This window comes from Nicotiana sylvestris, chromosome 5 (genome assembly GCF_000393655.2).
Source record: "Nicotiana sylvestris chromosome 5, ASM39365v2, whole genome shotgun sequence".
NCBI lineage: Eukaryota > Viridiplantae > Streptophyta > Magnoliopsida > Solanales > Solanaceae > Nicotiana > Nicotiana sylvestris.
In genome coordinates, this window is record NC_091061.1 from 8,076,327 (window position 1) to 8,088,944 (window position 12,618).

Genomic DNA, 12,618 nt, shown 5'->3' on the forward strand with positions numbered 1-12,618 from the left:
CTAAACAATAAAACAAACATGAAATAAACATGAAAAACCACTAATTAAATTTCCATTTGAAATCTGAAAATTAACTTAACAAAACATATGAACATGAACAAAACAAAAAAAAATCAAATATCTAACCATAGACATGAACAAAACAAACATTTGCCGATTTTAGATTCGAGAATATCAAAACAAAATACGGACAAAATAAAACTCAAAATCTACTAACCGGATCGACACGAAATATGTACGGACTTTTTTGATGAGCCTCGACCAAAGCTCGACCAAACGACGACGAACACGAACCTACGAAGCAACTGAAGCAACGACAACAGTCGACGCGGCAGAAGCGATCCTCGAGCAGCGACAACATCCATGGACGACGACGAGGAAGGGTCAGCCACGGAGTCAGCAGCACGAGCTGCTATGTCGACGAAACAGTGTTCGGATTGTTGTTCATTAGACGAAGAAGATGAAGCAGCCATTACTGGTTGGGTCTATTTGGATGGGGAAGATGAAGGCAGGAACAGCAGTAGGGTAATGGCGGACTGCTTGGTCGTTTGAACGAGGCAATGGCGGACCGCTTGGTGGAGCTGGGCAGCCATGGATGTCGAGCTCAAGCTCGAGCTTGACGACAGACGAAGAAGATGAAGTGACGACACAGAGACAGCTGCGTGAACAGCAGCAGCTATGGTTCTTGGGGTCGTTTGGACGCGACGAACTGGAGCAACAATGGTGGACTGCTTGTGGTCGTTCGGGCTGTGTGTGGAGCTGACGAGTTGTTTGTGTGTGTGTGTCGTGAGTGAGTGTGTGTGGCGTGAGGGGAAGGAAGGAAGCCATTGATGGAGCTTGGAGCTTTTTGGGAAGATGAAAAAAGAAGAAGAAGAAAGATAGGGGGGCGGGTAGTTTAGTGTTTAGGTTAGGGTTTTTTGATTTTGTTTTTTCTTTTTGTTTTTGTTTTATTTTTGAAATGCAAGATAATAAGGGTGTTGGGTTATGGACTGGGTCGACCCAGTTCGAAATGGACTGGGTCTTTTGGGAAGATTGGGCCATTTTTTGGGCCTGTGGCTTGAAATTGAAGAAGAGGCCCAATTCCGATTTTTTTGTATTTTTGTTTTCTTTTTTCTTCTTTTATTTATCTAAAACTAAATTATAAAAATACTTAAACTATTATTAAGAACTAAATTAAGTTATAAAAGCGCAAATTAACTCCCAATAACAATTAACGCACAATTAAGTAATAATTAAGCATAAAATTATATATTTGGACATTAAATGCTAAAAATGCAAACGATGCCTATTTTTGTAATTTTTATTTTTTGTAAAATAAACTTAATTACTAAAAAATTGTAGAATTAAATCCTACATGCAAAATGCGACATATTTTTGTATTTTTTATTAATTTAGCAAATAAACATGCACAGACAAATACAAATAATTATTCAAAATATCACAAAAGTGCACACCAAGAAAAATTACTTTATTTTTTGAATTTTTTTGGGTCTAATTCTCATATAGGGCAAAAATTACGTGCTTACAGGTATGGGGGGAAACGTTTGGGCTTGGCAATATTAGCCCAAGACAGCCCTTTCTTATTTCCTCTTTTGTTTTCTTTCTTTTTAATTCATTTTTTCCTTCCAAAATTCTTTTCTTTTCTTCTTCTTTTTCCAAAATTAAAATTAAAAATAGACCTAAATTAACTCCTAGTCAAATTATCCTACAAATTCAAATGATTAACAATAAACCCACAATTAATAAAAAAACAAATCTAAAGGAAAACTACCAAATTTCAACATTAAAATTAAAAGGTGCAAAATAAACTATTTTTTTGTGATTTTCCTTTTTATAAAACAACTTAATTACTAATTAATTCTTAAAATGTAAAGTTAAATCCTAAATGTAAATGCAACATCTTTTGTATTTTTTATGAATTAAATAAAATAAACATGTACAGATAAATGCCAACACTTGACAGAAAATGCCACAAAAATCCACAAAATTGTAAATAATGGAAAAATTATTTTGTTTTGAATTTATGGGAGTAATTCATGTAGGGCAAAAATCACGTGCTCACAACTGCCCCTCTTTGTTCTGAAACACGAAGAGTTTTCGGGCAAAAGATAAAGTGAGCGAATACGAGCGATTTTTGCCTGTTTGAATACTCCGTGGGAAGCATTTTTAAAATATTTGACCGCACCCTGCTTCCGAGGTCGCTTACATATCCTTGGTTATAAAGAAATCAGGTCAGCGTAATTCGGAAAATTTCGGTAGCTGGGACTACCATGAAGCTGTGATTTCACTGTTGTTGTTGCTGCTGCTACTGCTTACTGAACTCCTTATTATACCATGCCAAAATAAAAGAAGCTAGACTAAACTATGATCTATGCATTACAACAATCCTATCTATATCCTCAAACTTGATCTTGTAATTCATGTTGCCTTGTTGACTTGTATTTTCTAGATGAAGTCCTTTTGTTGCCAACTTGAGTTGTGATCTGAGACACTTTCTCTTTTCTTTAGGTGGACGCCTAATTGCTGAATTCGAATTATAATCTGAGATGCTTTCCTTTTCTCCAGGTGGACGCCTGATTACCGCCACTTAACCTGTTTCCCTTCCTTAAAACTGGTGTTGCTCTCCCTTGCTCTCAAGGTGGTCGCCTGATTACCAAAACTTGAACTGTATTCCCGTGTTCTCTAGGTGGGCGCCTGATTGTCAAAACTTGAACTATATTCCCGTGCTCTCTAGGTGGGCGCCTGATTGCCGAACTTGAACTGTATTCCCGTGCTCTTCAGGTGGGTGCCTGATTTCCAAAACTTTAACTGTATTCTCGTGCTCTCCAGGCGGGCGCCTAATTGCCGAACTTGAATTTGGGCGCCTGATTGACAAAACTTGAACTGTATTCCCGTGCTCTCCAGGTGGGCGCCTGATTACCGAACTTGAACTGTATTCCCGTGCTCTCTAGGTGGGCGCCTGATTTCCAAAACTTGAACTGTATTCCCGTGCTCTCCAGGTGGGCGCCTGATTGCCAAAACTTGAACTGTATTCCCGTGCTCTCCAGGTGGGCGCCTGATTGCCAAACTTGAACTGTATTCCCGTGCTTTCCAGGTGGGCGCCTGATTTCAAAAAAGTAGACAAAACAAAGAAAATTTTCTGCCCCAATTTGGTAGTTGGGCACATATGTGAGCGTTCATCGAATATTTTAAGAATTTGAAAGCTAGATCCCATTATCCAGGAGGGTCCTGACAACTCCTAGTTAAATGACAAATTTTAAAAGCTGAATTATGTTTTCTAAAGGTATGACCTCCGCTTACTCTGGTTATCTAAGAAGGTCTTAAAACTACATCCCATTATCCAGGAAGGTCCTGAAAATCAAAAATCAAGTCTTATATTAAGAGTGACAATTTTATGGCTACATCTTGTTATCTAATGGAAATCTTAAAGCTAGGTCCCATTATTCAGGAGGGTCCTGAAGACTTCTAATTGAATCCTATCTCAAACATGCAAACTTTGAAACCAACTTATGTTCCTCTGGGGTACATTTATGCTAGGTTTTGCTACTCACGATTGTTTTGATTTTTAAACTAGGTCTCATTTTCCAGGAGGGTCCTGAAAATTTACGGTCAAACTTGTCTGGTGCTTGCTCTTCCCCTACGGAGGGTTTCTCCGAAACAAACGAAATTTTCTACCCCTGTTTCAATAAAAGAAAAATCTTGTCAATTTAAAATGTGGTGGTTAGTTTGTGGCATTCTTGCTGAAGGTGGCCTTTCCGCTGTCGTGTTTTGTTTTTAACTAACTTCCTCAAATTGGCCAAGAACCCCTTTGACTTTCCGACTGACCTTCAACCCCCACGACCTTGGACGATCCGAGCGTTCTATACCCAAACCGTTATCTTACATCTCTGACCCATCTGTTTGAACCTCTGCATCTCCCATGAAATTACTAACTATTCCACCGATGAAGCTTTCGCTGACCCTTTATATCCTATTTCGCATCATACTATCTTTAGCAATGCCTTGACCGCCTTATGCTTTGTGCAACTTGGAAGTTGGTAGTGAGCTTTGAAATCCTTTCTTATTGCTTAAACGGAACTGACATTGGAAACACTTTTAGAGAAATTAACCCAAAATAAATGAAATGCAATGGCTCTGAGAGTTAAGGATAAGAAAAATCCAAAAGGATGACTGCTAGAAGGGAAGAAGAAAAGAGACTTATCTGAATGGAACAGCTGGTACCAATGATCATGACATACATTTCGGATTAATCGGCCCAGTCTGTCCAACCAATCAACTTTCAGTGGCCGTAATTTACGCCCCAAGATCTTCAAAACCCAATTTCTTCACCAACCTTGTCCTTGTTCGGCTTGCGGTGCCCCGAAGGGTTTTCACCAACAAACCTCTCCCATTTGTTTATCTCTCAACTCATTGTCGCCTTAAGGTGCCCGTGAAGGTTTTCACCGATAAGACTCTCTCATTTTTTATTTCTCTTAGATTTCGTCGCCTTACGGTGCCCGCGAAGGCTTTCACCAATAAGACTCTCTCATTTTTCATTTTCTTGTTTGGACCAGAGTGTTGCCTATGATATGAATTATCCTTAGTTGCTCGACTTGGCATCTCTTGAAGACTAATCAGAACGTCTTTCTTTGTACCGTAATGTGGGTTTTTGGGTATGGTTAGAAAGAAAGGGTATCAAAAGGCTCAAAATAATTCAAATGGGTTCAAGATTACAACTTTCGGAATCAGATTTCTTACAACAACCACAACATCTACCCCAGTTTCTTTGCTTGGGGACTTTTGAATTTTTGTTTTGATGGGACCGAACCGTGAGGCTGCCTACGTATCCTTGAAAGGAATCAGGTCGAATGTAGTTCATGACGTAGAAATTGCTTTGTTGTTGTGATTTTCTCTTTCTTTTCTTTCTCTTTTTGCTTTTTCTCTTTTTGTTGTTTTGTTATCTTCGTTTCTTTTTGTTTTTCTCTTTTTTTTTCTATTTCTCTTTTTTTTTCTCTTTTTCATTCCTTTTCTTTTCTCTCTTTTCCTTTTATTTATCTTTCACGCTTGTGTTTTTTTATCTTTGCTACTGATTCCAAAAGAGGGGTATGAAAGAAAATAAATAAGGCTCAAAGGGATAACAAAGGATAAAATGTTTAGATAGCAGAACAAAATGCCTTCGTCATTCCAATCTTCAAAACATGCCAAGTACAAACAAATACAATTTAAATAAAGAAATCATACATAATATCTTTTGACTGCATCTGAATTGATAGTCATTTCTACATACTTGCCTTCTATATCTATTAAATACAAAGCACCATTGGACAATACTCTCATTACGATGAACGGCCCCTGCCAATTTGAGGCGAACTTGTCTTTTGCCTCAGCCTGATGTGGAAGGATACGTTTCAACACTTGCTGACCCACTTCAAAATTCCCCGAACTCACCTTCTTGTTATATGCTCTTGCCATTCTCTGTTGATACAACTGACCATGACACACCGCTGCCAATCTTTTCTCATCGATCAAACTCAACTGCTCCAGGCAGGTTTTGACACATTCATCGTCATTGATTTCAGCTTCCGCGACAATCCGAAGGGATGGGATTTCAACTTCCGCTGGTATCACTGCTTCAGTGCCATACACCAGTAAATAAGGAGTTGCCCCTACTGAAGTACGAACAGTAGTGCGATAACCCAGCAATGCAAAGGGCAGCTTTTCATGCCACTGTCTGGAACCCTCTACTATTTTTCGAAGTATCTTCTTTATGTTCTTGTTGGCCGCCTCAACTTCTTCGTTTTCCTTGGGGCGGTAAGGTGTGGAATTGCGATGCGTAATCTTGAACTGCTGACATACCTCTTTCATCAAATGACTATTGAGATTAGCACCATTGTCTGCAATGTACACCTTTGGGATCCCGGACCGACAAATGATATTCGAGTGCACAAAATCGACCACCGCTTTCTTGGTCACAGACTTGAACGTTTTAGCCTCAACCCACTTGGTGAAATAATCGATGGACACCAGAATGAACCTGTGTCCATTTGATGTTGCTGGCTCAATTGACCCAATGACATCCATGCCCCACGCAACAAAAGGACATGGTGCAAACATTGTGTGCAATTCAGATGGTGGAGAATGAATTAAATCTCTGTGCGCTTGGCACTGATGACACTTGCGCACGAAACTGATACAATCTCGCTCCACAGCGAGCCAATAATAACCTGCTTAGAGAATCTTCTTTGCCAGCACGTACCCACTCATATGCGGTCCACAAACTCCAGAATGTACTTCAGTCATGATAGCTACGGCCTGTCTAGCATCTATGCATCTCAACAATCCAAGATCCGGAGTCCTTTTGTACAAAACCCCTTCACTAAAGAAAAATCCGCTTGCCAACCGCCGAATTATTCTCTTTTGATCACATGTGGCTTGTACTGGATACACCCCCATCCTAATATATTCCTTGATATCATGAAACCAAGGCTCACCATCAAGTTCTTCTTCCATCGCATTACAGTAAACATGCTGATCATGGACCTGAATATGCAAAGGGTCCACATAAGCCTTATCTGGATGATGTAACATTGATGCTAAGGTAGACAAAACATCAGCAACCTCGTTATGGATCCTTGGAATATGCCTGAACTCTACTGATCGAAACCGTTGACAAAGATCATGCAAACATTGCCGGTACGGTATTAGTTTTAAATCCCGTGTTTCCCATTCCCCTTGGATCTGGTGTACTAGATGGTTCGAGTCTCCCAAGACCAAAACTTCCTGGACACCCATGTCTACAACTAACCTCAAACCCAAAATGCACGCCTCGTACTTAGCCATGTTGTTAGTGCAATAGAAATGAAGCTGAGTCGTAACAGGGTAGTGACGCCTTGTTTTAGAAATAAGTACGGCTCCTATCCCAACGCCCTTCATGTTAGCAGCTCCATCAAAGAAAAGTTTCCAACCTGATTCCCCAACTTGTTCCAACCCATCAATGTGCATCACCTCTTCATCAGGGAAGTAAGTCTTCAAAGGTTCATATTCTTCATCCACCGGATTCTCAGCCAAATGGTCGGCCAATGCCTGGGCTTTCATCGCATTCCGAGTCACATAGACGATGTCAAATTCTGTGAGCAAGATCTACCACTTTGGGAGCCTCCCTATAGGCATAGTCTTCTGAAAGATATACTTTAATGGATCCAAACGAGAGATGAGGTAAGTAGTGTAAAATGACAAATAGTGCTTCAACTTCTGTGCTACCCAAGTTAAGGCACAACATGTCCTCTCAAGGTGAGTGTACTTAACCTCGTAAGATGTGAATTTCTTGCTGAGATAATAGATGGCCTGCTCCTTCCTGCCAATGATGTCATGCTGACCCAGCACACAACTAAATGAGTTGTCCAAAACTGTCAAATACAGAATCAAAGGTCTCCCTGGTTCAGGTGGCACCAACATAGGTGGGTTCGACAAGTACCCCTTTATCTTATCAAATGCTTCTTGACAGTCGTCTGTCCACTTGACCGCAACATCCTTCTTCAACAGTTTGAAGATAGGCTCACAAGTTGTCGTAAGCTGGGCAATAAACCTTCTGATGTAATTCAACCTCCATAATAAACTCATCACCTCAGTTTTGTTCCTTGGGGTGGAAATTCTTGGATAGCTTTGATCTTTGACGGGTCCAATTCAATACCTCGATGGCTGACTATGAATCCCAATAATTTTCCAAATGGCACACCAAATGCGCATTTTGCAGGATTGAGCTTAAGATTGTACCTGCGAAGCCTTTGGAAGAATTTTCTCAAATCTCTGACATGATCATACTGCTTTCTAGACTTTATGATTACATCATCCACATAAACCTCGATCTCCTTGTGTATCATGTCGTGGAATATAGTTGTCATTGCCCTCATGTAAGTTGCCCCATCATTTTTCAAACCGAAAGGCATGACCCTGTAGCAGTATGTTCACCATGGCGTGATGAATGTCATCTTCTCTGCATCTTCCTCATCCATTAGGATCTGATGATAACCCGCATAGCAATCCACAAAAAACCCAATCTCATGTTTGGCGCAATTATCAATCAAAATGTGGATGTTTGGCAATGGGAAGTTATCCTTTGGGCTTGCCTTGTTGAGATCTCGATAATTAACACACACCCTGGTCTTACCATCCTTCTTTGGTACAGGCACGACATTGGCTAACCAAGTGGGATGCCGCGTGACTCGAATGACCTTTGCCTCAAACTACTTTGTGACCTCTTCTTTAGTCTTTACACTCACGTCTGTTTTAAACTTCCTCAACTTCTGCTTGACAGGAGGGGATTTCGGGTTAGTGGGCAATTTGTGAACCACCAAGTTAGTGCTTAAACTTGGCATGTCGTCATATGACCATGCAAAGACGTCTTTGTACTCAAGTAATGCTTTGATTATCTCTTCCCTGAGTTGTGGTTCAAGATGGACACTTATCTTAGTTTCTCTGATATTATCGGGGTCCCCTAAATTGATTGCTTCTGTATCACTCAGGTTAGGCTTGGGTTTTTCTTCAAAATGGCTTAATTCTTTACTAGTCTCTTCAAGGGCCTCATTCTCATCATATTCGGATTCATCGTCACACTCTATTTCTTGAATTATTATTTCACAATTAGATTGGCTTTTAAGACTGGGCCGAAGATTCCTCATGCATGTCATGTCATTGAAACCAACATAAAAAGAACTGTACAAGGAAGAAAAGAAAAAATAAAAATAAAACTATCAGGAATGAAGAAAAAAGGGAAATTGCATTTCATTGAAATTAAAAGATAACAGGGTTTATACATCCAAACGGATGGAACATAGAATCTGAATTACAACCCTGGAATAATCCAGATAAACTGAAAGAAAATCAAAGCAAACTACCAAAAATCCTTCCTGGTGGGGAGAGGAGTAGCTTCCCAATTGTTAATCTTTGCGCTGGGCCCAACAAATTGCACATCCGCCTTGCTAGAACCCTCTCCAACTTTCACCATGTTCACATCATCGAATAAGTTCTCGAACCTTTCAATCAACTCTTTATCAGGACCAACCATAGAATCGAGAACTGTTGTTACTGGGCGTTTCTTGGTGCCGGGCCTGACAAATGATCTGGAGAGACGTGGGACAGGCTTTGGGAGGACCCATGCCCTCTGTTTCAACTTTCTGGCTCTTTTCACATCTGCAAATGTGGGCTTGAATCCCAAACCAAATGTATCCAAGTTTTTGGGGAGGGACACCGGCTGTACGATACCTTGCATAGATGCACCCAAACCCTTGCCAGGTACAAAACCATTTTTCAACATTTCAACGGCTACCATGACTAATGCAGCAGCTACCCTTGGAGTTGGAATGCACTTCCCTTCTGGAATTTTCTCTACTGATACCGTGTCAAAAACCTGATAAACCCTTGGCCCCTTGTCATCTTCAACCTCAATGAACGGAACAATGGCATCACTGGGAACGCACAAGTTATCCTCGCCGAGCACTACGATTTCCTGTCTCTCCCATTCAAACTTGACCATCTGATGTAGTGTAGATGGGACTACTTTGGCAGCATGAATCCAGGGTCAACCCAACAGCAGATTGTAAGAAACAGTCACATCTAGCACCTGGAACTCCATGGTAAATTCAACTGGTCCTATTGTCAGCTCGAGCACTATTTCACCGACTAAATCTTACCCTCCACCGTTGAACCCCTGAACACAAATAATGTTCTTGTGAATTCTTTCATCATCCACTATCAATTTGTTCAGAGTGGAGAGGGGTCAAATGTTCGCACTAGAACCATTGTAGACCAGTACCTGAGTAACCACGGAATCTTCGCATTTCACCGTAAGATAGAGGGCTCTATTGTGCTCCGTACCCTCCACGGGCAACTCATCATCAGAAAAAGTGACTCTATTTACCTCAAAGATCTTGTTGGCTATCTTTTCCAAATGGTTTACTGAGATTTTTTCAGGAATGTGAGCCTCGTTTAGAATTTTCATCAAAGCTCGATGGTGCTCGTCTGAATGGATTAGCAATGACAACAGTGAAATCTGAGCAGGCATCTTCCTCAACTGCTCCACAATGGAATAGTCTTGCACTTTCATCTTTCTCAAAAACTCTTCTGCCTCTTCCTCGGTCACAACTTTCTTCACTAGCACTGTGTTATCTTTGGAGGTTTTAGCTTTTCTTAACTCCTCGGGGGCAAAGCATCTCCCCGAGCGAGTCAATCCATGGGTCTCATAGACTTCTTCTTTAACTTCTTTTACCTTGTAAGTCATTGTCACCCATTCATAATTCCACGGTACAACCTTGTTGTTAACTATCGGTAATTGAGTTACCAGCTTGATAATGACAGGATCTGTGCGGGCACCCTTCACAATTACAACAGGCTTATTTGCCACTCCTGGCACAACCACTTTTGCTATTTCTGGTTTTACTGTCACATCACTTGGGGTCTCCTTCTTGACTACTGCAGATGGTTCACTGTTTGCCCCGCTCAACCTGATCACTGATTTCTCACTTGTTGGCTTTTCAATCGGCCTGACTTCATTGGATCGAATCATCATGACAAACTGCGAAGGTTTCTTAGGCTCCCCTCCTAATGCACTATTTCGATCATATTTGTCTCATGATGGGCCGACAATGGGTTCTGGTTGATATTGGACGCCTCCGGAGCTTGGACTTCAATCCGATTGGTATCAATAAACTCTTGAATAGCTGTTTTCAATTGCTAGCATTTCTCTGTGTCGTGCCCCAAAGCACTAGAACAATATTCGCAACTTACAGAATGATCAAGATTTCTTGGGGGAGGATTTGGTAGTCTTGGCTCGATCGGCCTCAGCATATCTAATTGTCTCAACCTGTGGAACAAACTAGTAAAGGACTCTCCCAATGGAGTGAAAGTTTTATTCTTCTACAACCTCTCATTATTAAATGCTTGATTGGGCCGAAAACCTGATCCAGGAGGGTTTCGGTAGGATCTTGGGGGTGGATAGTCATTTTGTGGAGCTGGGTATGTATTTTGTGGGATTGGCGCATGCCATTGTACGTGGGCAGGGGGTTGACTGTATGTTTGGGCATGGTGGATAGAAAAATGGGGGTCTGGTGGTGGGTAGTAGTGTTGGGGTGGATTATATGGGGTGTGAGGGTAGGTTTGGTAGTGGGGACGAGGCTGATGATAGTGGTGAGGTGAACCCCTAGGCCCGAACCAAGTTCCTGACTCAACTGTTGTGACATCCTATTTCTTCTTCTTTCCAATTGCTCCCCCAGTGCCATTTTGAATGGCTTGTGTGGTTGCCTTAATAGCTGAGTAGCTCATGATTTTGTTGGACTTGAGCCCTTCTTCTACCATGCCCCCCTTTTTCACCACTTCGTTGAAGGACTTGCCTACAGCCGATACCATATGACTGAAATAAGTAGGCTCTAAGGCCTGCAGGAAATAATCCACCATTTCACTTTCTTTCATCGGAGGATCAACCCTCGCTGCTTGCTCTCTCCAATGAAAACCATACTCCCTGAAACTCTCATTGTGCTTTTTCTCAAGTTTCATCAAAGACAGACGATCCAGAATAATCTTGAGATTGTACTGGAAGTGACAAGCAAATGCCTGGGCTAGATCATCCCATGTGTACCATCTTCCGTGATCCTACCGAGTGTACCACTCCAGCGCTGAACCACTCAGACTCTAACAAAATATGCCATTAGCAACTCGTCTTTCCCGCCAGCTCCCCTCATTTTGCTACAAAACCCTCTCAAATGTGCCACTAGATCACCATGTCTATCATACAAATCAAACTTAGGCATCTTAAACTCCGTCGATAATTGCACATCTGGAAATAGACATAGATCTTTGTAAGCCACACTTACTTGACTTCCCACCCCCCGCATGTCTCTAAATGATTGTTCTAGGCTTTAAACTTTCCTGAATATCTCCTCTTGTTCGGGATTTTTGGATGGTTTCTCAGCCTCCACAGGGAGATCAAAACGAGGTGTGTATGAATAGGGTTCTGGAGCTTTGAAAGTGGGCTCCGGGGGGTAATACTGATTATCATGAGTGGGGAACAAAGGCTCGCTGGAGGATTTGTGGAGTGTAGCGGGAGGGGGCGCCACGAAAATAGGAGTGGATGGTGGAGGAGGGTATGGAACTGGTTTGGGTGGTGGAGCTGGTGGTGTTTGGGAAGTTGTGCTCTGGTAATATTGGTAAATGGGAAATCTCGGGGACGAATCGGTGGCAGGATGATCCTGAGACTGAGCCAATGGTGGGATGAAGGCAGGGTTAGCGGGGTAAACTGGTGGTGGTTGCCCTTTTGCCCATGCCTGGTACATTTCGGCCATCTACTGTTTCAGCTTATACATCTCTTCTTTCATCAAATTAACCTCCGACTCTTCTACCTCCCTCGAAGGATCGATAACACTCGCATCAAGTTCTTGATTAGCCATGATCGACTTGTTTTTGGACCGGTGTTGTATGGGTGAGTTGCCAGAATGCCAAAGAAACTAACCACCTTCCTGTACTGGATTGTCAACAACACACTTGTTAGCGATTAGAGCTTAACAGATAGGCAACCGCACATTTGGGGAATGAATGCACCTAAGCAGTTAACCGTCTCTATTATGCATTTGATCGGTTGCTTGTGTCATC

General features: G+C 41.6%; 1 protein-coding gene across 1 annotated transcript; it reads right to left on the bottom strand.

Annotated features, from left to right (window-relative positions):
- Positions 1 to 11,888: 11,888 nt before the first annotated feature.
- LOC104221082 (extensin-like) lies at positions 11,889 to 12,311 on the bottom strand. The gene has a single exon (XM_009772063.2). It carries the CDS (start codon positions 12,309 to 12,311, stop codon positions 11,889 to 11,891), a length of 423 nt encoding a protein of 140 aa, XP_009770365.2.
- Between the last annotated feature and the right edge of the window lie 307 nt (positions 12,312 to 12,618).